This window comes from Pantherophis guttatus, chromosome 8, assembly GCF_059756535.1.
Source record: "Pantherophis guttatus breed Tessera chromosome 8, ASM5975653v1, whole genome shotgun sequence".
Classification (NCBI taxonomy): domain Eukaryota; kingdom Metazoa; phylum Chordata; class Lepidosauria; order Squamata; family Colubridae; genus Pantherophis; species Pantherophis guttatus.
The window spans coordinates 69,368,039-69,393,172 of NC_142070.1; the positions used below are offsets into that span (position 1 = coordinate 69,368,039).

Genomic DNA, 25,134 nt, shown 5'->3' on the forward strand with positions numbered 1-25,134 from the left:
AAACTATGGAACATAAAAGAAAAAGGTGATAAAAAGAAAAAAAATATGAAAGAATCAAAGAAAAAGTGAGAGAGAGAAATACATCTAAACATGCAATTTCCGATGTTCACTGCAACAGTTACAAACATGGTAATTACTATTTCCAGTATCCCAAATTACATATCATGGGTCCCTTTTTCCTGCAAAGAAAGGGATTTCCTTTGATCAATAAATCCCAAAATCACCAATTCATTTTTATCCATTTTTAGCAAAAAAAAAAAAAAAAAAGTCCATAAAGGGTTTTCAGTATTTTACAAAGTAATTGTTGCTCCCTCCTTAAAAATATTTGTATGTTTTCTTGTAAGAATTGTTTGTATCAGGTAACTTTTGTGAAAGGGATTATTCAGTGGTGGAATTCAATTCTTTTACTACTGGTTCTGTGGGCATGGCTTAGTGGGCGTGGTGTGGCTTGGTGGGTGCGGCAGGGGAAGGATATTGCAAAATCTCCATTCCCTCCCCACTCTTGGGGGAAGGATACTGCAAAATCTCCATTCCCTCCCCACTCCTGGGGAAAGGATATTGCAAAATCTCCATTACCTCCCCATTCCTGGGGAAAGGATATTGCAAAATCTCCATTCCCTCCCCACCCCACTAACCTGCTTTCCAGCTCCATTCTCCTGTGCAGAGCAACAAAAGAAGACCCAGCCAATCAGTGGGAGCCCGTTAGAGGTGGTATTTACCGGTTCTCCAAACCTGCTGAATACTCAAAATTTCTGCTACCGGTTCTCCAGAACCTGCTGAATAGCATCCCTGGAATTATCCATGTCTGTTTATCATTAGATATATCCAAAATTTGTGAACCATAGAGCTGTGAGTAAGGAAGGCAGGTGCAAACATCTCTCTTTAATCCTCAGGCATGGAGAGCACTGTTTTCTCTTATCCATCTTTAAAAAATGAATTCCTGTCACCAATTTAGGCAAATATATTCAAGCATAGCTGGAAGACTAATTCATTATTCTGTCACTTTGTAAGTCTAATGGAGCAAGAGCAGCTGTTGCTAAGTCTCTGAATACCTCAGATGGAACTCTTTTGAGTAATAGGATGGCAAAATCAGGAACTCTACATAGTGTACACAATGCCAAATTAATTGGAAAATAGATGGTCTGGAAGTTAAACATACTCTTGTGGCCTGTAAACATTTGTTCTGCATCTAAAATAACTTTGTTATATTTAATTGAATGGATTTTTGTTTCCAGCCCATGAATGAATCTTTAAACATCAATTATTTCATTTAAATAATAATAACAATAACAACAACAACAACAACAACAACAACAACAACAACAATAATAATAATAATAATAATAATAATAATAATAATAATAATACCACCACCTTGAAGGGTTACATGACATTACTTCTTTGTGCACATTAAGCAAAATGTGATGTGACTTTAACGCCACAATTAGGCTCAGGACAAAAAAATATGTCAGGAAGATGTTGAACAACTTCAGAATGTGCTGGTAGAATAGCTTAAGGCCAATTTAACTTTGTTTCTCCACAGTCTGCTATAACTGACTTATTTCAGTTAATTAGTGGCAGGTCTTATTTTTTAAAAAAGGGAATTATTACTACCAATGTTTCACAACTCTGAATGCAGTATAAAAGAAATTAGTATCAGCCAATCTATCTTTATTAATTTGCAAAGTTCAGTTGTAAAATCCAGGCAAGAATGTTATATATTTTTCATACTTCCTGTAATGTTGCTTTAGAATCCAAAGGCTTAATGGCCAGGGTGGGTTCTATTTACCTTTACTACTGGTTCGTAACGGGAGTGCATGTGCGCTTCTGCGCATGCGCCGACCATCAATTATGATGTCCGGGTGGGTGGGCTGAACCTCCGGGACCAACCCACCACTGCTGATGACCATGTATGAATAACCTTCCACATTAGTTTTGAGCCCATATTTGGCTCTGTGCCTAAGATACCTGAATGAATTTGATGATAGGCTGTTTGCTGTTTGCAAAATTGCTGGGAGGCAGAGGCAGATTTCTTTTTCTACCAAAAAAGGGAGGTGTGTTTTATAGTCCAGAGCGTCTCATAGTCCGAAAAGTACGGTAACTAACACATATATACATAAAGTCCTCCCTAGTTGAATCCTGATTGGTGTACTATAACAATATTAGTTTCCCACCCCTTGTGAAACAGGCCAAAAAAAATTTCAAACTGTTAAACTACTAAATCTACTTGCAAATTGTTAGCCTGTCATCTAGAAACTATATTAATAACAAAATGTTCTCTTGAATGGCTCCTATCCTGCTTTCCTTCAAACAAGCCTTGAAGATGTGTTTGTCCGTCTGGTTCTTCTTACGCTGTGATAAGACAAGGTATCCTTTGGGAAGGTGTGGGTGGATCATTTCATCCTGGTTAACCATTGTGCTTTCCCTTCCAAAAACCATTGTTTTGATATTTTTATTGTTGTTTGCCACCGAAAGTCATCTTTATACACTTCACTTTAAAAGAAGAAAGAAAGTGCTACTATTCTATAGCATTCTTAGGACTACAATGAAATTCCCTTCAGGGAAAAAATAATACCTATTTTACCTGAACTACTAACCTTTTCAGTTTCTGTCGCTCTTCTTCTTTCAGTACAATGCTAAAAGTGTTGGCAGAAAAGGAATTATTGAGAAGTGAACTGACATTATAAATGTCAGAGGTCACAAAGGAGTAAGAACTAAGCGTGGCTATTAAAAAAATCAAGTTTATATTCTATCGGGAAATTTTCCTGTCTAGTGCCTTCAAAAATAACAGTTCAGTTTTTGGTCTGCTTATGGTTTAAGGACTAAACATTTTTTGAAAAAATGAAAACGTTATTTATGTGGATGGTGGAATTCAAATTTTTTTGTACCGGTTCTGTGGGTGTGGCTTGGTGGGCGTGGCGTGGCTTGGTGGGCATGGCTTGGTGGGTGTGGCAGGGGAAGAATACTGCAAAATTTCCATTCCCACTCCACTCCAGGGGAAGGATACTGCAAAATCTCCATTTCCACTCTACTCCAGGGGAAGGACCCAGATTGTTGGAGGCAAATATGCTATTTAGTATACTGTCTTTGGTGTAAGCCGCCCAGAGTCCTCGGAGAGTGGGCGGCATAGAAATATGAATAATAGATAGATAGATAGATAGATAGATAAAAAGATACTGCAAAATCCCCATTCCCACTCCACTTCTGGTGGAAGGATATTGCAAAATCTCCATTCCCACCAGTGGTGGCTTGCTATCGGTTCGGTCCCGGATTGGGTGAACTGGTAGTGGCGGCGGGAGGTTCTGCCCGGACACTTCTGCGCATGCGCAGAAGCATCGTGCGTCAGCACATGCGTACCCACGAGCGAACCAGTAGTGATGGGTTTTGAAACCCGCCCCTGATTCCCACCCCACTCTGGGGCCAGCCATAGGTGGTATTTGCCGATTCTCCGAACTACTCAAAATTTCCGCTACTGGTTCTCCAGAACCTGTCAGAACCTGCTGAATAGCACCGCTGATGTGGAAGAAGATTTCTTTCCTAAAAAGAAAATTCTTTCTTCTCAACATCAATATAAGTTTGGCGTTCAGTTGAGGAATTGTGTCTTTCTCTTCATCGTTAGAAAATAATAAAGGGTTTACTCCAAACCCTGGCTGGGGAATTATGGGAATTGAAGTCCACACATCTTAAGGGCCCCTATTTTGAGAAACGCTGAGAACAAGAACTACAAAGCAATACGAAGTAAAACCTTAGTCTTAAGGTTATATTGCTTTGCTTAATCTATTTGTATTGCTGTCCAGTTTTTTAAAGAGCATTCCCTAAAAAAAATTGAGAGAGTCTTTTTGAATGGGCTTTATTGTTAGTTCTGTCAGGGTTCCAAGTAACACACCCAACAAAAGAAAATTCCAAGGCTTGAAATTCCTCAGAGCTACTTACTCAAAGCTCAAAAGCTATTTTGATTAATAAATTATTTTACATAGTTGTATTAGTTTTGTTGTTTTAAATACATTAAATGTGTTGATTTTATTCTTGCTCTATTGTTAACCAGTTAGAGACATTAATAGTTCTTGATATACTAAATCAACAAAAACAAAAATAATAATATAATACAATAAGTGACTTATCATCCACTGCTGCCAATCCATATGCTATGATCAGTTGTATCAGCTCGTGGTCAAAAGTGATTAAGTGGCTTGCAGATTTCAGAGTAAAACCCTCTTCTTATTTTATGGATAAAATAATAATTGGCTTTCCATACTCTCATTTTAAGTAACAGCTTAAAATATTCTTGTTCAGATACATCTTGGAAGAATTAGACTTCCTTTAAAATGAATTCTTAAATACTCCACATTGTGTTTATTTAGTCTATTATTTGAATTTATGTTTATTGAGTATTATTTTTAATATTTGTTGTGCATCCTTTTGGACTACTTCAGATAATAAGAAAAAAATAATATCATCCATGACTTGTCAAGCCTCCAAGTAACATGTCCCAAAAATTAAAATCCAAGGCAGGCATCCATCTTCCTTTGTAAATCCATTTATTAGGAACACATTAAATTGGCAAGGACTTGGTGTAATTCCGACTCTGAACCGGATCCGGAATTACACTCAATAAAAGCAAAAGTTTGAGATTTCCCTCCTGAGTCACAATCTCCAATCAATTGTCAGTCCAAACTCACGGAAAAGGAATGCTACCTAGACATAACATCCCCCCTTTATCTTTACACCTCCCCTTTCAACAGTTAGAAAGAGGCGAGCCTGAAATGATTTTAAATTCAGTTACTACAAACTTAAAGGCTAATAGAAAAAGAGCACAAAGGCGACAAAAAAAAATATGGCTACACATATGTCATTTTCAGGGTTGGCAGGATTATTGAACTGATTGATCACCAATACCTGTAAGTGTTAAGTAATAGGAAAAAGCTTAGCGCCTTGTTCTTATGGAAGTCCATTTAAAAAGCAATCACATTTTTTCATGTTACTTTACTGCCATCTAGTGATAGAAGTAAATGTGCTTTTTGTCTTTAAGATCAGTATTTTTATGACTCACCTGTCTAATTATGGCAATGACCGGTTGGGTTTATACACCTTTGTCAATCTGGCCAATTTTGTTCAAAGTTGGACTAACCTGAAGCTGCAGACTCTACCTCCACTTCAGCTGGCTCACAAATACTTTGAACTATTTCCAGAACAAAAGGATCCACTATGGCAGGTAAGACGTGCACTGCAAGAGTCCTGTTATTTTACCTGGTGTAAATTTTAAATGTAACATATGTAATCAGTTCTTAGTGATGGAAAGGATATAATATGTACATGATAAAGAATAAGGTGCTTGACTACAAGTTTTGACTACATCAGTATTAATAGTAATATTGAAACTATGAAAATGTAATATGAAAAAAATGCAATAGTATTCTATGGTTACATCGATCAATCAGAATAGAACTGGAAGGAACCTAGTCCAATCTTATGCTAAAGCAGGAGGCCCTAGGCCGGCGATGGCGAACCTATGGCACGGGTGTCATAGGTGGCACGCAGCGCCCCCTCTGTGGACATGTGAACCATTTTCCCAGTTCACCTCTGCCGTGCATGCACACGCACTTCCTGCCAGCCAGCTAGTCGTCGGGTCTCTGCCGCGCATGCACGGGAGGGCAGGGGGGTTGCGGGGGGCCCGCGCGTGCATGCACAGGAGGTGGGGCACGTGCAGGGGGGCGCGCGTTAATGCATGGGGGTGGGGCATGTGTGGGAGGTGTGCGCGCACATGCGGGGCCGGGGGAGCATGCACGGGCGGGCACATGCACATTGCATTTTGGGGATTCGGGCATGCACATGTGCATTTGCAGGTGCATTCGCGCACGCATACACGGTCTTTGGGCACTCGGTCCGGAAAAGGTTCGCCATCAGGGCCCTAGACCATTTCAGACAAGTGGCTGTCCGGTCTCTTTTTAAAAGCCTCCAGTGATGGTGCACCCACAACATCTGAAGGCAAACTGTTCCATTGGTAAAGAAGTTTCTCCTTAATTCCAGATAATTTCTCTCCTTGATTAGTTTCTTATCTTGCCTTCTGGTGCTTTGGAAAATAAGATGAGCCCCTCTTCTTTGTGGCAGCCCCTCAAATACTGCTATCATGTCACCCCTAGTCCTTCTTAATCATAATAAAAAATGATTTGCCTTATACAAAGTCTTTGAGTAGGGAAATCTCCATGAATAAAGAGCATTTCAATAGCAGTAAAGGAAACTGTTGGAAAATGTTACTTCAGTCTTCTAAAATATACACAGTCTGGGCACTTTGATATTGCTCCTCTTAGATAACTTGGCCAAAAATGAAAGTTCTAACATATCTAAAAGTATACTTTACAGAAGGCAGATATATCAGAAGAACCACTATATCAGTGATGGCTAAACTTTTCCGGATGGAGTGCCCAAAGTGCACGTGCACGTGCGTGAATGCACGCACATGCGCCCAAACCCCCAAAATGCAATAAATGGATACACCCCCATGCATGCGGCCCACTCCCCACTCATGCGTGCACACGCCCCACCCTGCATGTGCCCCCCACACACACATGTGCGGCAGATACCTGAAGACCAGCTGGACAGCTGAAGGCGTACACACATGTGTGGTAAAGCTGAGCTGGGGTGACGGCTCGCGTGCCCACAGAGAAGGCGCTGCGTGCCACTTCTGGCACGCGTGCTATAGGTTCGCCATCACGGCACTATATTATAGATCTTTGTGTAACTCTCAAATACTTTTTTTAAAAATCAAAGCTTTAAATATTACATTTTAATATTTAATATCTTAAATATTAAGACAGTATAATGTAACTCAGTGGGATACTCTTGAATAATCATTTGAGAAAGATAAATATTCTAGTAACATAATAAAAAGAAGTCATGGATTATAGTTAGATTAAAATAAAATAAGCCCATATTTTAATTGTAAAGAGATAATATTAATAGCAATGTTCATTTTTTTATTTTTCATAGATTCATCAGTTAAGACTTATTGTTCACTAGATGTATTTGGCTTCTGTATTTTCTTCAGTGCAACACTTGAGTAGTGTCATATAGATTAGTGACCAAAAAACCCCCAAAAAACTAATATAAAATTGTTCTTTCTCTCCATTTAGAATCCTTGTGATGACAAACGACACAGAGATATCTGGTCTAAAGAAAAAACTTGTGATCGTTTACCAAAATTCCTGGTTATTGGACCACAAAAAACTGGTAAAAACTTTATATAGGGTGTAAATCAAGAATACAAGCATGTGGGTTCATATGCCAATATCTTTTTCAGGCTGTCATAACTCCATCTCCAAAGACATGTAAAGCCAAAGTGTTTGGACTTTTTTTTTTATTATTTTTGAAATTGGATGAGAGCAGCAAAATCTCAATGGATCCCTAAGGGATCCTGAAACTCCAATGAATTCTTGCTGTGCCTCCTTTGGGCTATGGCATGCATGGCAGGGTTCTTGAAACCTCAAGCCATACTGTCCCCTGCTTCTTAAGCAAGAGCCATGGTCTACGACACGGGTATCAAACTCACGGCATCACGTTAATCGGGGTGGTATTCACTTACCTTCACTACCGGTTCACAAATGTGAGTGCACGGGCCACCTCTGCGCATGTTCAGCGCGTCAAAAACAGGACATGATGACATCCGGGTGGGTGGGCGGAGCCTCCTGCAGCCACCGCTACCGATTCACCCGAACTGGATAGAACCACCACTGACATTGATGTCACGTGACATTTTGTGATTTTTTTTCCCATTCATGGAGCTGGGGTGGGTGTGGCCTGCACGTGAAGCATCCGGCCTGTGGGCCACCAGTTTGACACCCGTGGTCTAGGAGAACCTCCAAATTCTGTACCAGCTCATCCAAAAAGAGCATCTCATCCAGAGTCAAAGTTGACATATTTCCAGGGCCTGGGGTGGAGGCAAAAAAGCCAAACTGCTTCATCTTGTCAGGGTTGGGTGTTGTCCTTTCGTTTCCTTTTAGTGTCTTTGCAATGTTTTAAGACAAAAAAAAACAAAACCCAACATTAAAGCAATGCACCTTGATTTCTTTTCCCATTCCGATGCTGCTTGAATAAAAATCAAAGAAAACTTAGTCAAAGGAAACTTACTTTTGTTCGACAAAAGAAAGCTTTTTATACATGTTTGTTTTTTCTTTAAAATACTTTTGCAAGATCCAGTCTGGGTCGGTCACTGGGACCAGAGCAGTGGTGGGTTGCCCCCGGTTCGCACCAGTTCTATAGAACCGGTAGTAAAACCAGCGGGAGGCTCCGCCCACTGACCCCAACATCATCAAAATGCTTCTGCGCATGTGCAGAAGAGCATGCACGAGCGAAGCGAGCGCGCGCGCGCGGCCCCGCTACAAACCAGTAGTAAAGGTAAGTAGAACCCACCCCTAGACCAGAGGTTATCTGGCACCTCTGGTCCCGGTGACCGACCGAGATTGGATCTTGCAACCTTATCCTGGGACACGTATATTTGCCTTCATACTTTGTTTGCTTTCTACTTTGTTTTATTTGCTAGTGTAAATGCGATGATGCTTGCTAAAGGAGCTGTACATGAAATAAGGATCTGGTTGACAGAGTGCAGAAGTTTCATCTCAACTCTTGGACTGTTACTCTTTTTGCAGGCACAACGGCTTTATATTTGTTCCTGATTATGCATCCTTCCATCATTAGTAACTCCCCCAGCCCCAAAACCTTTGAGGAGGTACAGTTCTTTAATAGAAATAACTACCACAGGGGGATTGATTGGTAAGATGGGCTACTAGTATGAATCTAAATCATTCTGTATTATGCACAATACCAATATATATATATATATGCAGTATGTCTAATGTATGCAACTTAGTGTGAACTTTTACTATTCTTCCAAAAATTCTGTGCGTATAAGGCAGTCCTCAGCAGCAAGTATAATTTTTCCTGTATTCACTTGGAAATTGGAAAATAGCTGTCTAAATATACAATGAGCTGCATTAATTGTGCAAGGACTTGAAAATTAATTAAAAAGTCAGCTGCATATTATTATGGTGTAAATGCAAATATCTAAACAGTCAAAAAATCTGAATTTTCATAAAGAAGCAAATTTTTATTTATTAAAGCAATAAATTGAAATAAGAGTGAAAAGTCTGCTACATTGTTCTTATTTCTGCATAGAAATTTCTAAACGTTTCCATGATTTCAAATAAATATTTTCTATATAAACTGTGGTAAATGGTATTCCAACTTCATGGATCAATATCTCACTTCTTTTCAAATGGACATACTTGAATCTAGCTTAACCAACTCACTTCTTTTTCCTCTTCTCTGAAATTTCCACACCTTCCCTACACAAAATAATGTTCACTGAACTTAGTGCACTTACTGGAAAATGGAAAGTGGGTTACAGCTTAATAGTGTTTTAAACAAATTACTTTTTATTATATCAAGTCCACTAACATACATAAGTCACATTTCTACAAGACCCATAAAATGAAAATAAATAATGTTACTAAAAAAGAAAACAAATGTTGATATTTTAAAATTTTCATTCTGAGGACAAATTCTATACCGTGGACTTTTAACTTTTAATAAGGATAGTTGTAAAGACAATGTGTAAATACTGTTTGAATCAATGCCAAGAGCCCTGGAAACAAATGGAAAGTTTGGTTGTATCATTTCACAGCTGCGATATATGTTACTCATTCTAACTAGATTTGTAAGATGTCAAAGTTCCAACCAGATTTTTAGGTTATGGTGTAAAACCCCTTGCTGTTTCTTTGTCATAAAGATGTCAGAGCTACAGCTGAATTTGACAAGTTTAAATGTAACTCAAACCAAATCACATCCAAATCTCCTAAAGTTAACTTAAGATATAATGCTTTCTATTTAGAAAATAAGGAAACGGTGGCTCAGTGGCTAAGATGCTGAGCATGTCAATCAAAAGGTCGACAGTTCAGCGGTTCCAATCCCTAGTGCCGCTTAACGGGGTGAGCTCCCGTTACTTATCCCAGCTTCTGCCAACCTAGCAGTTCGAAAGCACGTAAAAAATGCAAGTAGAAAAATAGGGACCACCTTTGGTGGGAAGGTAACAGTGTTCCGTGCGCCTTTGCCGTTTAGTCATGCTGGCCACATGACCACGGAGACGTCTTCGGACAGCGTTGGCTCTTCGGCTTTGAAACAGAGATGAGCACCGCCCCCTAGAGTTGGGAATGACTAGCACATACGTGCGAGGGCAACCTTAACCTTTACCTTTATTTAGAAAATACAATTAGGCAGAATGAAAATCAGTTGATAATCTATTTATAATTGGTTTCACATATATAGAAGTTAGCAAAAATGATATGCTTTGCTAGGAAAATAGCTTTAATATGCCCAGCATAACTTTTTTTCCCCATATAATGCTGTACTAAAATATTTTTCATGTTTTGTAGGTATATGGAATTTTTTCCTACACCATCCAATGTAACCACTGATTTTCTCTTTGAGAAGAGTGCCAATTATTTTCATTCTGAAGACGCTCCTAAACGAGTTGCTTCATTAATTCCTAAGGCAAAAATCATAACTATTCTCATTGATCCATCAGATCGAGCATATTCCTGGTATCAGGTATACATTTTAACAAAATGCAGATTCTAAATGTATGTATGATAATTTGCTTCTGTTATTCATTGCGTACCACAATTGCAGTCAGACGTATGGATCATTATTGACAAGTCCATAATTGATAGGCTTAAAAACTGTCAATGAAAGCTTTTTGATCCTTTCTTTAATTGTAATTCAGATGTTTATTGGGCAGTAACTCATCTCACTGAGAACTGACTTCTATAGTTTAAGAATAAACATATGCTTAGCAAGCAGAAGTCAGTAATTTTTTAAAAACATGAAGCAAGAGAAAGCTTTTAAGACAGAAAAGATTCTATCAAACAATAAAATGTCTTATCAAATGAAATAATCAAATTGTTTTCATTTTTTAATTTTTTATTCAAAAATTAAAATACAAAAAAAAATAATAATAACCAGGATCAATCTTCCAGATTGTTATGCTTAAAAACATTCAAACAAATATTATGAGTGTTATATTGTATATACTTTTGCTTCTGTCCTCTTATATAATGGTTAATCTGTATATAACCTTGTTTGTATTAAATCCAGCAAAATGCTTGCTTCATATTTGGCCTTGAATCAAAGAGGTACAATAGCTGCGTGGAAGGCGAATATTCAAAAAGGAAGAATATTCTGAACTTAAACTAACATTGCTTTACAGTTGACTTCCTTAAATTTGTTTTTCAGCACCAAAGATTTCACAAAGACCCAGCTGCTCTAAAATTTACATTTTATCAAGTGATCACTGCAGGACACCATGCTTCATCAGAACTTAAGATGTTGCAGAAGAAATGTCTGATACCTGGATGGTATGCCATTCATCTGGAAAGATGGTTAACATATTTCCCACCTTATCAGGTAAACAGTATCACATTTCAAACTATTCAGGATCTAATGAGTAGGCAGGATTTTTAGTGCTCACAGGTTGCTGTTGTTTTGTTTTTCTGAGCCAGAACAATAGATTGCCTCAACAAAACTTCACCTGCCAATTGTTATTTCAGAGTTTAGGGAGTATTAAGCATTCCAGAGACTGCAGCTGGTCTAAACATGGCCCAATCATGCTGTATCGCATTCCCTTTGTTTTAGTTATTCATTCTATTCCATTATGTGGAACATTACGCCTCATGAATTTGCATATATGTGTAGATTGTCCAAAACGTGAATTGTCCACAATGTTGCTCTTGTTCAACCTGTATATTCCTTGGCATAAGAGACTCAATTTTCCTTCTCATTTTTAAAGAAAACTTTGTCCTTATCTAATTCTTTTGAAAGTCTAGCTGTTTCAAGCAGGGCCAGCTTAATTAGGGTTTAAAGCTTTAGGACAGGGAACTCCAACCCCCAGTCCATGGACCAGCACCAGTCCGCAGCATGCCAGAAACAGGGCCGTGCAAACAAGTGAAGCCCCATCCGCAGGATGTAGAAGAGCACACAAAAGCACATCCCTTCCGGTCCATGGAAAAACTTCTCTCCACGGAACCAATCCCTGCTGCCCAAAAGGTTGGAGGTCACTGCTTTAGAACACTACTAGCAATTCTTCATTGTTGTCATCCTATAGCTTCCACCTAAGACAGTATCTGGCTCACACAGTACATATCCCATTGTCAGTTAATTAATGTAGACTTGAAAATGATGTTTGATCCAGGGGTGAAATTCAGCAGGTTCTGACAGGTTCTGGAGAACCGGTAATGGAAATTTTGAGTAGTTCAGAGAACCAGCAAATACCTCCTCTGGCTGGCCCCAGAGTGGGGTGGGAATGGAAATTTTGCAATATCCTTCCCTCAGGAGTGGGGAGCAAATGAGGATTTTGCAATATCCTTCCCCTGGAGTGGGGTGGGAATGGAGATTTTGCAGTATCCTTCCCATGCCACGCCCACCAAGCCACATCACACCCACCAAGCCATGCCCACAGAACCAGTAGTAATTTTTTTTAAAAAAAAAATTGATTTCTATGCCGCCTTTCTCTGAAGACTCAGGGCGGCTTACAATGCGTTAAGCAATAGCCTTCATACTTTTGTATATTTTATACAAAGTCAGCTTATTGCCCCCACAATCTGGGTCCTCATTTTACCTACCTTAGAAAGGAATTGCAGGCAGCTGATATTAATAACAGTGTGCTTTAGTCTGCTGCGCTACCAGGGCTCTTAAATATGGATTTCACCACTGCCCACATTGGTTTCCTAGACTTAAGCCTGAGGAAAGGCTTAATATTTTATGTATTGGAAGATAAGCACATTTTTATAGTTTGCTTAAAAGAATTAAGTTTTGAAACTTGCATATACATTTTTCAAGGCAAATCACATTTAATTTCTTACTGATCAATTTGGTGTTTCTAGAAACCTCATTTTATTTCTCAGTCACCATTGGTGTATCAAGCAGCTTACAATTCAGATCAATTTCATGTAATGAAATGAACATTAATGAAACTTCAAATCATTAAAATTGATGATAAATATGAATGGATTTAAATGTTATTCAATTTGTACATCCCTTCCTTTCTAAAACTTGAAAATGAGTTGTTGTTTATACAGTCTTGAATCCAGAATTGATTGTTAATTTTCTTTCCCTTCCTTCCTTCCTTCCTTCCTTCCTTCCTTCCTTCCTTCCTTCCTTCCTTCCTTCCTTCCTTTCTTTTTCTTTCCAGTTACTAATTATCGATGGACAGCAGTTGAGAAATGACCCAGCTATAGTAATGGAAGAAGTGCAGAAGTTTCTGGGAGTTACTCCTCATTATAATTATTCAGAAGCTCTAACGTGAGTTAATTTGTTGATTTAACATATTATATACATTAAATTCAGTAGTGGTTTTCATTTACCTTCGCTACCAGTTTGGAACTGTGAGCGCGCGCGGCGCTTCTGCACATGGACAGAACCTTTTGCGCATGCGCAGAGCAACCGTGATGATGTCCGGGCAAGTGGGCAGAGCCTCCCACCGCCACCGCTACCAGTTTGCCCAAACTGGGGCGAACCGGTAGAAACCCACCACTGATTAAATTGTACAGAATAAATATTTTTGAGAACAAAGCAACTCATACAATTGTAACTTGGCTTGATAAATCAAAATATGCATAAATATTATATCCCTTCATGTAAGCTATTGAATCAGGCAGTCTATCATTAATACTTATTTGTCCAAACTAAGAAATTGGGGTTACTAAATTTGGAAGAAAGAAGAAACCATGATTAGAAATATTCTTCTTTACCTGTGGTTTCTAAAAAGGAATAATAAAAGAGCAATGTACATGGCTACATATACAAATGAAAACACACCTTTGTCAAATATCCTATTTAAAAGCCATAGTATAATTGTTTCTTTATTTCTTCTCTCAAACATTTTTTAAAAAAAAAACCTTTGTCCCAAAAAGTTACTATGTTTTCCCGAAAATAAAACCCTGTCTTATATTTTTTTGAACCCCGAAATAAGCACTTGGCCTTATTTTCGGGGAGGTCTTATTATTTTGGGACGCGTGGAGCAAGATGGGGCTCCTCTTGCAGTCTTACCTGATTTCCAGCTCTGCGTTTAAAAATTTTCAGGGAGGGCTTATTTTCAGGGGAGGCTTATTTTAGCGCATGCGCTCAAAAGCCCAATTGGGCTTATTATCGGGGGATGTCTTATTTTTGAGGAAACAGGGTATACTTCTAACATTTTTCTTAGAAGTACATTCTTAAGGAAACAATATTAATATATTAATTAATGAATGACAAATTATTATGATTAATAATAAGTACCGGTATATTATTAATTTGATAATATCAGCATTTTATTTTGGGATTTACTCAAATACGACTCCATTAAACGAGAACACTAGCAATTATTCACCACCACTGAATTTCCATAAATCTTCCTTTAAAATGAATATAGTGGACTATTTCAGAGACAGAGGAAGGACTATATCCCGTAAACTGGTTCTGCCTTTTAAACTGGCAAATAGAATGACATCCTTTTTTCCACTTACAGCAAAAGATTTTTCATCCAAAAGCAAGAAGAACCAAAACTCATTTTCTTTTCTTTTGATAGAAAAACACAACGCTAACCTCATTCACATGGCATCCAGTGGATCTACAATAAATAATTACACACAGAGACCATTTGAACTTAAAAGATTTATTCACCTGCCCTTAAAATGAGATTGATAACCTTGGTCTGTGTCTTTGTTTGGGTTCTCATAAGAAGGACTTAGAATAATATGGCGTCCATTCCTAGCTCTGTTTCATGTCTCTGAGGCAACTGTGGTTTTTTTGTTTGTTTTGTTTCAGCATGTATAGAAAATTGATTTTATTTACTGAGAAATAAAGATGATTTTAAAGAGAAAATAGATCAAATTCACTTCTAGATCAGTCCTGTTCAGCTTCCTACTTCTTTTTCTTCAGAGCTCTTGACCTGAAATACTGTGGATTATTTCCAGCTGCATCTAAATCCAGTACTGTTTTTTTTCTTCTTTTTTTCTTATGCAAAACAATTTGTTAAAATGTTTCCATTTAAAACAACTCATTTTTTTCAAAACCTCTTCTTTCATTCCAGCACTTTTACTTTTTTGAATTATTTTAGCCTTAAAGGTAAAAGTAAAGGTTCCCCTTGCACATATGTGCTAGTCGTTCCCGACTCTAGGGGGCGGTGCTCATCTCCGTTTCAAAGCTGAAGAGCCAGCGCTATTCAAAGACATCTCTGTGGTCATGTGGCCAGCATGACTAAACGCCAAAGGCTCACTGAACGCTGTTACCTTCCCACCAAAGGTGGTCCCTATTTTTCTACTTGCATTTTTACGTGTTTTCGAATTGCTAGGTTGGCAGAAGCTGGGACAAGTAACGGGACCTCACCCCGTTACGCGGCACTAGGGATTTGAACTGCTGACCTTTCGATCGACAAGCTCAGTGTCTTAGCCACTGAGCCATCGCATCCCTTATTTTAGCCTTAGCTATCCTTATTTCAGTTTATAAGCTAGCAAATAACCAACCAATTTTGTTGAAACCAATGACACCAAATGTGGTACAAGTTTGTTAGAAATATAATCCATACAACGAAGTAGTATAAACTTAGAACACGCAGTGATTGTCCTAAGCATCCCACTGTTGTTTTTGTGAGTAGGTAAAGACAATTTATTACTTATTCCTTTCCGGAAATGTGCCTATCGTTGACTTAGTACAATATGCAAATCAAGCCAATACTGTATATGATATCAAATCCCATGTTGGGATTTGATATCATATAACACGATATCATATAACATGATTATCATTGTTATGTATTATCAATAGATTATCATGACAATCATTGGTATATATGCATAAATGTGAATGTTAGGAAAATTTTATGCATCACAACCATACTTTATATATGGAAGGTAGAAATACATAAGCCTAATCCATATGTATGTATTTTAATTCGTAAAATCTAATTTTCTTGACTTGGAAAATGCTGAGAACTAATAACATGGTCTGTCTTCTATATGCCAAACTTTTTTGATTAAGAAATTTTAAAATATATTCTCTATAACTTTTTATATATTCTTTATAACTCTGTTACACTGTGCCAAATTGGAAGAATAGTGAGTCAGATTATTAATCTGCTTTGGGCTTGCAAGAACTTTCTGGCAAATAAAAAATATATATTCTACCCTGGAGATTCCAGATACTAAACCTGAAATGTGAAAATCATATGCTCATTCATTAAGGTGTAGATTTATATTTCGCCTCATTTGATTTCTCTTGTGAGTGATAGTCTTTTTACAGCTCTTCTACTTTTTTGTTTATTTCTTCTGTCAAATATATTCTGGAGCTCCATTAAAAAATATAAATGAAGAGTAATAATAATGTCCTTCTTATAGGACAGAACAAGATAGTGGCTGGCTGAATTAATGGCTCCAGTCATGTTAATTCCATCTGGAGCAGGGGTAAAATCCAGCAGGTTCTGAAAGGTTCTGGAGAACTGGTAGCGGAAATTTTGAGTAGTTCAGAGAACCGGCAAATACAACCTCTGGCTGGCCCCAGAGTGGGATGGGAATGGAGATTTTGCGGTATCCTTCCCTTGCCATGCCCACCAAGCCATGCCCACACCAACAGAATCGGTAATAAAAAAAATTGAATTTCACCACTGATCTGGAGGTCATATAGACAAGGTTATGCAGACAAGGCTACAAAAGGTGTTGACATTTTATTGCCTAACTAGAAAATGAAGAGCATTTATTGAGTTTAACTGTAGTATATGTTTCAGGTTTGACTCACACAAAGGTTTTTGGTGTCAACTTCTGGAAGAAGGAAAAACAAAATGTCTTGGAAAGAGCAAAGGGAGAAAATACCCTCCAATGGACCCTGAGGTAATTTCTTATTTTAGATATACTATGGATAAAGTCCACTACTTTGTGATACAACAAATTTTATGGGGGAAAGAACTTTGCCCTTTAAGTTTCTGGCAATTAAAAATGTGTTACTGGTACTGGATTGTGCCCATTTATGACACAATCATGTATGGATTGTCATAAAAATTACTTAGTATTTAGGCAAGATAATTAATTTTATCTGATCTCACTCGCTAATCAGGCATAATCTCCTATTCATTCTACTGTGGCTGATTGCATCTATATTTATTTTGTGAAAAAATGAAGAAGATTCAAAGAAATCTGTAAATTAAGAGGCTTTCCTATAACCCAAAAAGTCAAACCGTTCAGTGTTAAAATATATTAGCTGGACTAGCTGAAAAGTTGTGCTTAGAAAAATTATTGATTTCATGGATTTATTTCATTTTTACCCTGCCATAACCCCACAAGATGCTTGGCAGATTTAATATATATTTAACATACTCATACTAGAGCATTGAGCATAGAAATATTTTTTTAAAAAATGGGTTGAAAATCAATGATCAGTTGTTTGGGAAGGGGATGTACTAAATCTGAATTTCATGCTTCTTCTTGAACAGCTCATAAGTCAACTGTCATGTTTTTAAAAAGCCACAAAACTGCAACCTAGATAGTGAAATCAAAAGGGAAATCATGTATACTTTCCCATCTTTCTTCCTGGTGTGCAATCTCTCCTAGATCGATAAGAATATTTGTGTGTTCATTAGTTCTTCTATTAATATTTATTTATAAAAATGATTTATGTAACAAGAAAATACCATATTTTTCAAAGTATAAGACACACTTTTTCCCTCCCTAAAAGAGGGTGAAATTTTGGGTGTGTCTTATACACCGAATGTAGTCCTGCCCACCTGCCAGACCCTACCTTTTGGCCTCTGCCTCCCAGCAATTTGCCTCCTTGCAGCAAATAGCGCGTTTCAGCTTCAGCTTCAGCACAGCCTGATTAGCACAAGTAGCTGATTGTTGGTTGGATCGGACTCCGGACCATGAGCTGTTTCAGGCTGCAGGGATTGCCATTGCCTAGTGCCACCTCCACGTGCCCCATTTTCGTCCTTTGCTGTTTGCTGCAAGGAGGCAAATTGCTGGGAGGCAGAGGCAGATTTTTTTTCTTGTGCTAATCAGGCTGTGCTGAAAATGAAACTGAAACAGGCTGTTTGCTGTTTGCTGCAAGGAGGCAAATTGCTGGGAGGCAGAGGCAGAGGCAGATTTTGTTTTGTTTTGTTTTCCTCCCCAAAAAAGGTGCATCTTATAGTGCAGAACATCTTATACTCCGAAAAATATGGTATATTTTTCAGATTCAAATAAGTGAAAAGGTAGAAGTATAAATAAGGCAACTGCATTATTTCGCTAAATAAAATGTCAGCTTTTGTATCCACCAGTGCAGGGTTTTTCTGTCAAGCTACTACAGAGATCACAATGTGGAACTATCAAAACTTCTACACAAATTGGGACAACCGTTGCCATCGTGGCTGAGACAGGAGTTGCAAAAAGTGAGATAGCACAAGGACTCTTCTTGACCTAAAATACGAACAAACTTAAGTTTCCAGGAAACTTTATCGGAACTAAGACTCTTCAACTTGAAAGAAAGGATTGAGATTTGTGTGATATATTGTCAACTGGATTCTAAAAAATTGTATGCGTTTATCTCTGACAGTACACGGGTTTCATAACAATGTAAGGATAGATGGATGTAGCTCAAAGCTTAATCTATCATGGCCTTCAGCTCTGTCAGAAATATGAAACTGCATCATGTAACTCCTATTCAATGCAATGGGGTTGGTAAGTGGATTGTGTTTAGAGACCACTCTGTGGCATCAAGTTTCAAATGTTTGGGTTAAAACTTCAAGAAGAAGATCTATATAATGTTCCAAAACCAGAACAAATATTTACAATTTTATATAGTTTATTCCTATCACTTTAATAATATTGTGTGTGTCTCTCTCATGCTGATTTTGTAAATTACCTTCTCTGCTAAGTTTTCAAATAATTGAATTACACTGGTGACTTTTTTTTAAAGGTAACAAAAATGTAGCACAAAATGCCAAGCCTACTCCCACTTCACAGTTCTGGTTTAGAAACATAGAACTGGATTTTAAATCAGTGAACGTGGAGTAAGAATATATATTATTTTAAAAAGTAAGGATTCTTCCCAATTGGTCTAAATTCTGGGAATAGCATCAGCACAATATAGAAGCAGTTTGCCATTGCCTTCTTCCAGAACTGTTTTACGAATCCTCAGTTTAAGTGACACTGCTTAATTATTGAGATCAGCCAATGAGCAATATTAGCAAGTAAGAATTACCATTACTGGAATATGCATATATTAGAATTCATTTTATCTGTTCATTGTGTCATCAGAATTGGGAGTTTTCATAAATGTGAAGATTTCTAGAAGAGATGGACAGGTGCCTTAACTCAGCTGCTATGCTATATCAGGGGAAAAACTATACAGTATATCCATCTAGATATGGATCCGGAAAAATGCTAGATACAGACAGGAGTGTTCCTAGGCCTGCTGTCTCATTCCGTTGTCCTTTGGGAGATTTGCGGCTTCAGCAATTGGAGGAACAATACTGTTTTGTAATATAAATGATTTACCTATTAAAACCAAGAGCTTATAGGATGCTAACATGCCCACAGTTCCCTCATGTGTCACTAGCTTTTACACAGCTGTTTATGCACAGAAAACAGAATATGTTCTCAAACCACTGTCAACAGAGCGTTGAGGAAATCATGGTTCCATTAGAAGCACTGAGACATTTAAAACCACAATAAAATTATATTGATTTAAGTAAGCAGTTGCTTCTACACACTCTTTCTCGCTTGTATCCTACCCAGGGGTGGTATCCACTTACCTTCATTACCGCTTGCATGCGCCACCTGTGCACATGCGCAGGGCCTTCCGCGCTTGTGCAGAGCGTCAAAAAGGGGATGTGATGATATCCGGGCAGGTGGGCGGAGCCTCCCACAGCCGCCGCTACCGGTTCTCCCAAACCGGATAGAACTGGCTGAATACCACCACTGATCCCACCCCCGCTACTTCCCTAAATACTATTCAACTTGGTAGGTTGATAAACAGTCGTTGGAAAAATAGAGGCTGCAATGTTTTCATCCAGAACCAGTCAAAAGCTGGTGGGCCTCAGAATTCCTTTATCTTCCACAAAGTTTCACCGATTCATAAATTTGGCAGCTGTGGATGGGATTAAGGTTTCCAGATGGAATTAAGGCTTTCTGGTTTTTTCCCACACAGACACACAGATAATATTATATGTGCTAAAAATGGATGCGCTAGGCTTAGGTGTTAATCAGGTAATCATCCAAGCAGGCCTTTGATTGTGAAATATACAACTCCCAAACTCCAACCTCTGCCATATCTAGACACTAAGAAAATATTTAGATCACAATTTAAAAGAAAAATCTCAAGAGAAAGAAGATAAAAACCGAACTCGTTTATGCCTGGGGAAAGTATTGGATATAACCCACCCTATTATTGATGCTTAATTGATGCTCCTCAAGCAAATAAAAGCTAATAAAGCAAATAAAAATATATTTAAACAATTAATGTGCTGCTGTTGCTTTTGAAAGCAATATGCAGAGTTTTAAAGATGTGACGAAATGTTGGCTTGAGTTAAGTAGTGATGATCAATGTTTTAGAAGACTACGAAGAGTAAATCTAAATACTATTATAAGCCAATTTTACCTTACTACCAACTGTCCCATGATGCCTCATATCCAAAAAATATGGTCAGTATTGGTTGAATGTAAGCTAAAATATATACTTGGAATAAAAACATTGCTGTGTTCTATTGAAATCCATATGGTTAATTAAATATCCAAAACGTTGCCCAGCCAAAGGTAACATTAGTTTAAATATTCTTTAAAAAGACTTCAAATTGGTGTAAATTGAAAGACATTCCACACTTTAGGGGAAAAAACTCTTTAATAAAAATTATTTAAAAATAATAACCTTTACGGACTAGGAAGCTCCTTTAGCTTTAGCCCAATTTCAATCAATTATTGGAAGTCAGCACTTTAATACGATGTACAAGTTTTTCTACTGTACCTCTCTCATTACCTTTTGTGAACAAATGTAAAATTGTTCTTGGACATGTATGCACTCTCCTGTTCATTTGTGAAAAGATTTTTTGCTGAAGAGTGATTCACTTCGTCCTTTATAGAGGTGCAGTCATTTCTGCACAATATGGTAGAACTGCAGAGAAATTTTATGTGGTTTTTTTTTTCCTTTTGTGGTATCTGAATAATGGGATCTCATTAGCTGAATGTCTGCATAAAGCAGAAAATATATCAAAAACAGTGTTTCTTTCAACCGACCCCTTCCAGATATGGGCTAAGAAATTTTGGGTCTTTAATTTAATACATCTAGAAGTATGGGGAAAGACTACCCTAAAATATTAAGTTTCTAAAGAATTACTCTGTAATATGCAGTGGTTCTGTGACAGAGGTTTCTGAGTAAACACTGCAATGTGAGTCAGTATTCTGTAAATTTTGGTCTTAAAGCATTCAAAAAAATCACATAAGCATCTAATATCTTGAGACTTCATGCCAATGTATGCATATGTGCCTGTATGTGTAGACCTATAAAAGCAGAGACATACATATATTTCACAGATCCTTCACAGGAATTTACAGAATAAAACTGACGTGACTTGAGTTGGCTGTAAGAAACAGGTGAAAATAAAACTCAATTTTAAAACTATCTGTAGGATAGTTAAAGGGGGAATCAAGTGACAGAAATAGAAACACAGATATTAATTACATATTCCAAGAAAATTGTGTATGTTTCTATTGCAATATTTGCCCAATTCTGCACATGAGAAAACTATTATTAATATATTGTACAGATTATACTTTATTATTGCTAAAATGTGAAGCTTCCTCAGGAAGAATTTTAAAAAAAAGATATTTCAGTGTTGATAGATGTAATATTCTTCTCATTCACATTGAATGAAAATCTATGGAAATGTATTTCTCAAAATTTTTAAAATAAAATAAAACTGGACATTATTCTGCTGGCGTCATGATTTCTGCAGCACACCAATAAATTAAGAATTGTTTTAGGTTTGCTAAAGTTGCACATGCATTCCATTACAATAAAAGTTGGCACTCCACATAGTTAAAAGTGATATTAGCTTCATAAAGGAAGTGACTACTGCACAACAGTAGCAGACATGCTTATACTGAGAGGCATATATCGGATTGTAAAGTTATATTTTTGCTTTATAACTCATATTTAATTTATCATATTTAAATGATTTTAAGGTCATCAATACTTGCATATGTCTAACATTTTTAGGTCATAGAAATCCTCGCCTTAGTGATGAAAAAATGTCACTATAATTTCTACCTGATATTTAACCCACTTTATGAATGTTTAGTGAGGTTGGCAGTTCATCTCTAGGAAAATTATATTCTTTTCCTGGAAACTTGGGAAAATGACTGTTTTAAGCCATGGTCCAAAACATCTAGTTCTATTTCCTGTATAAATCCAGGAATATGTTTTCTCATTTTCATGCAAACATATAAAAGCCAAATACCAACTCCCTCATCACGAAATCTCCAGAATGGTAAAGTCTACAAACTTGAAATTTGACACATATGTTCCTCTTGGTTTCTAGGTGCTCGCTAAGAAAGGATTTTTCAAAATGACCATCAGATCATTAGTATTTCATATACAATATTATATTCACACGCTCTGACGCTAAGGAGTTAGACGTTCTACACCCCCTCCCCACCTGAAAGGAACTCTGTCCCAACTGCCAGTTGCCTTATATTAATACGCTCTGATGCTATCCCTTCGCTAAACCTGGCATGGACGTGGCCAGCGCGTGACTCATCCGGCCTGCGGGTTGGGACATTCTACTCCCCCTCCCCCTCTGTTCCAACTACCAGTTGCCTTATATTAACACGTTCTGGTGCTACGGAGTTACACATTCTATATTAAGTTTCAGCTTTAAGTGTCAATTTATCACACCCAATCACATAGTTTCATAGGGAAACACGGATGTCCAGCTAGTACTAGATAAAAAGTTTATCAGAAAGTTAATCTTTCTGATTATAGGGCTCGTGTTGAATTTTATATTTTATCCAGAAACAAAGAATCATTCTGTGTCGTTAACCTGCATAAATTTTAAAACAGACTATTGTTGTTGGGGTTTTTTTGTTGGTTTTTTAATTTTTGATTTATATGCCACCCTTCTCCGGAGACTCAGGGCGGCTTACAATGCGCTAAGCAATTTTAATGTATATATTGCAAATATTTTATGAAGTCTGCAGGGAAGCAAAAAGTATTATAAAAAATTATTACTCAAGCGCATGCAAATGTAGCTGACAATTAAGCAAAGTATTTTAACTCAGATCTGCCCCTTGATAAGAAGAAAAAAGGGTATACATTTTGTCACTAGTTAGTTATGTCATCTATGTCATATTCATTGCAATTTATGGAGCAGCAAGAGAATTCCATGTTGGTTTATGGAAGATAAACAAAGGCTAAAAATAGTAAGAGATATTCTTTCTCAACCTGGTTCCCTCCAGATGGGTCAGCCTAGTAGTTCCATCACTCTTGGACAACTTGCTTGCCATTAATCGAACACAAGAGTAGTGAATAACCATTGCAACCTTTTGAACAAACACATCAATTGCAAGCCCAATCTAATCTTTAAATTTCTGATTCCAATAAAAAATAGTCCTCAATTTACAATTACAATTGGGATTACATTGCTAAAGCAAGGCAGTGAGTCATACGCAATTTCGCAACCGTTCTTGCCATGGTTTGTTGGTTTGTTTGTTTATTTATTTAGTCAAGTACATATTAGATAATATATATAAGTATAAGCATGAATTGAATGCATAAAATGAATACAATTAAAGGGAACATTAGACAGGGATGTTGGTGCACTTATGCATGCCCCTTTACAGACCTCTTAGGAATGGGGTGAGGTCAACAGTAGACAGTCTAAGGTTAAAGTTATGGGGGTTTTGGGATGAGACCACAGAGTCTGGTAGTGCATTTCAGGCATTAACAACTCTTACTGAAGTCATATTTTGTTAAGTGAATCATACGGTTGTTAAATGAATCCAGTTTCCTCTATTTGCTTTGTTAGAAGCTACTTGAGAAGGCCACAAATAGCAATCACGTGACTCTGGATTGGTGCAACTCTTGTAAGTACATGCTGGTTGCTAAGCACCCAAATTTTGATCATGTCACTGAGACTGGTAAGTCATTTATTTATTTATTTATTTGCTGTTTTTTGCTGCTGTAACTTTGAACTGTTGCTGAATGAATGGTTGTTAACTTATGGAATTCTTTTCATAAGTAATATATCTTTAAAAACTGGAGAGTTATTAGATATATTGAGAATACATATGCACAGGCAGATTTTTCTGTCTACCATTTCAGAAATAGGGTGATGGATGTCTTGAAGTCAGGACTGTCTTCTGGGACAAAGTTGGTATTTACCAAAACTTAAGCATACCTATGGTATGTGGCATGATGGTACCTTCCTTGCTCTAAGTCGGGGGTCTCCAAACTTGGCAACTTTAAGACTTGAGGACTTCAACTCCCAGAATTCTTCAGGCAGCATTTTTGTTTTCAAGTTATCATTCTTTAAAATGGAGGCTGCCGTTTTAATGTCATGTTAAAAAGTGACTCCTCTCCCCCACAATCCTACATAGCAGGGGTCTCCAACCTTGGCAACTTTAACACTTGTGGACTTCTTGTGGACTTGTGGACAGCTGGCTGAGGAATTCTGGGAGTTGAAGTCCTCAAGTCTTAAAGTTGCCAAGTTTGGAGACACCTGCTCTAGGTGAAGTTATTTTTGTTCTGGACAAAATTAAATCCTGTCTATAGTAAATTCACGTTTAGTTTTATTATCAACCCATAAATATATCTTCCTTTTCTATAAATACAGTTACCTGATAATAGTCACCCCATCCTTTTCATTTTTTTTAAAAAAAGTGTCTCCTTTTTGCCTGCATGTTGATTTAATATAATCAATTCCCTGCCTTTCAATTCAGTAAAAAATTTAAAAGAACATTTAGAATAAAAGACCAGGAAGAATTTAATAATAACAAAACAAACAAACTTCAGTGCATTACAAACTTGAGGGAAAATGCATGGTTTATAGCCTGATGTTACTTGCCAGAGTTGGCATCGTTGTTGTTTTTTTCC

The 25,134-nt window shown here is 37.4% G+C and overlaps 1 protein-coding gene across 2 annotated transcripts in view; it reads left to right on the plus strand.

Moving 5' to 3' along the window:
- LOC117662109 (bifunctional heparan sulfate N-deacetylase/N-sulfotransferase 3) overlaps window positions 1-21,971 on the plus strand; it is an 89,368-nt gene extending 67,397 nt beyond the window's left edge. Inside the window, exons 7-14 of one of the 2 annotated variants that reach the window (XM_034411403.3) lie at window positions 5,030-5,212; window positions 7,131-7,227; window positions 8,643-8,766; window positions 10,425-10,599; window positions 11,284-11,454; window positions 13,238-13,347; window positions 16,805-16,907; window positions 18,326-21,971. In XM_034411403.3, the coding sequence (XP_034267294.2) occupies window positions 5,030-5,212; window positions 7,131-7,227; window positions 8,643-8,766; window positions 10,425-10,599; window positions 11,284-11,454; window positions 13,238-13,347; window positions 16,805-16,907; window positions 18,326-18,445 (1,083 nt within the window). In that variant the 3' untranslated portion in view covers window positions 18,446-21,971. The remainder of the gene's footprint in view (window positions 1-5,029; window positions 5,213-7,130; window positions 7,228-8,642; window positions 8,767-10,424; window positions 10,600-11,283; window positions 11,455-13,237; window positions 13,348-16,804; window positions 16,908-18,325) is intronic. The other variant, XM_087874918.1, reaches the window with a different exon arrangement.
- Window positions 21,972-25,134: the final 3,163 nt, after the last annotated feature.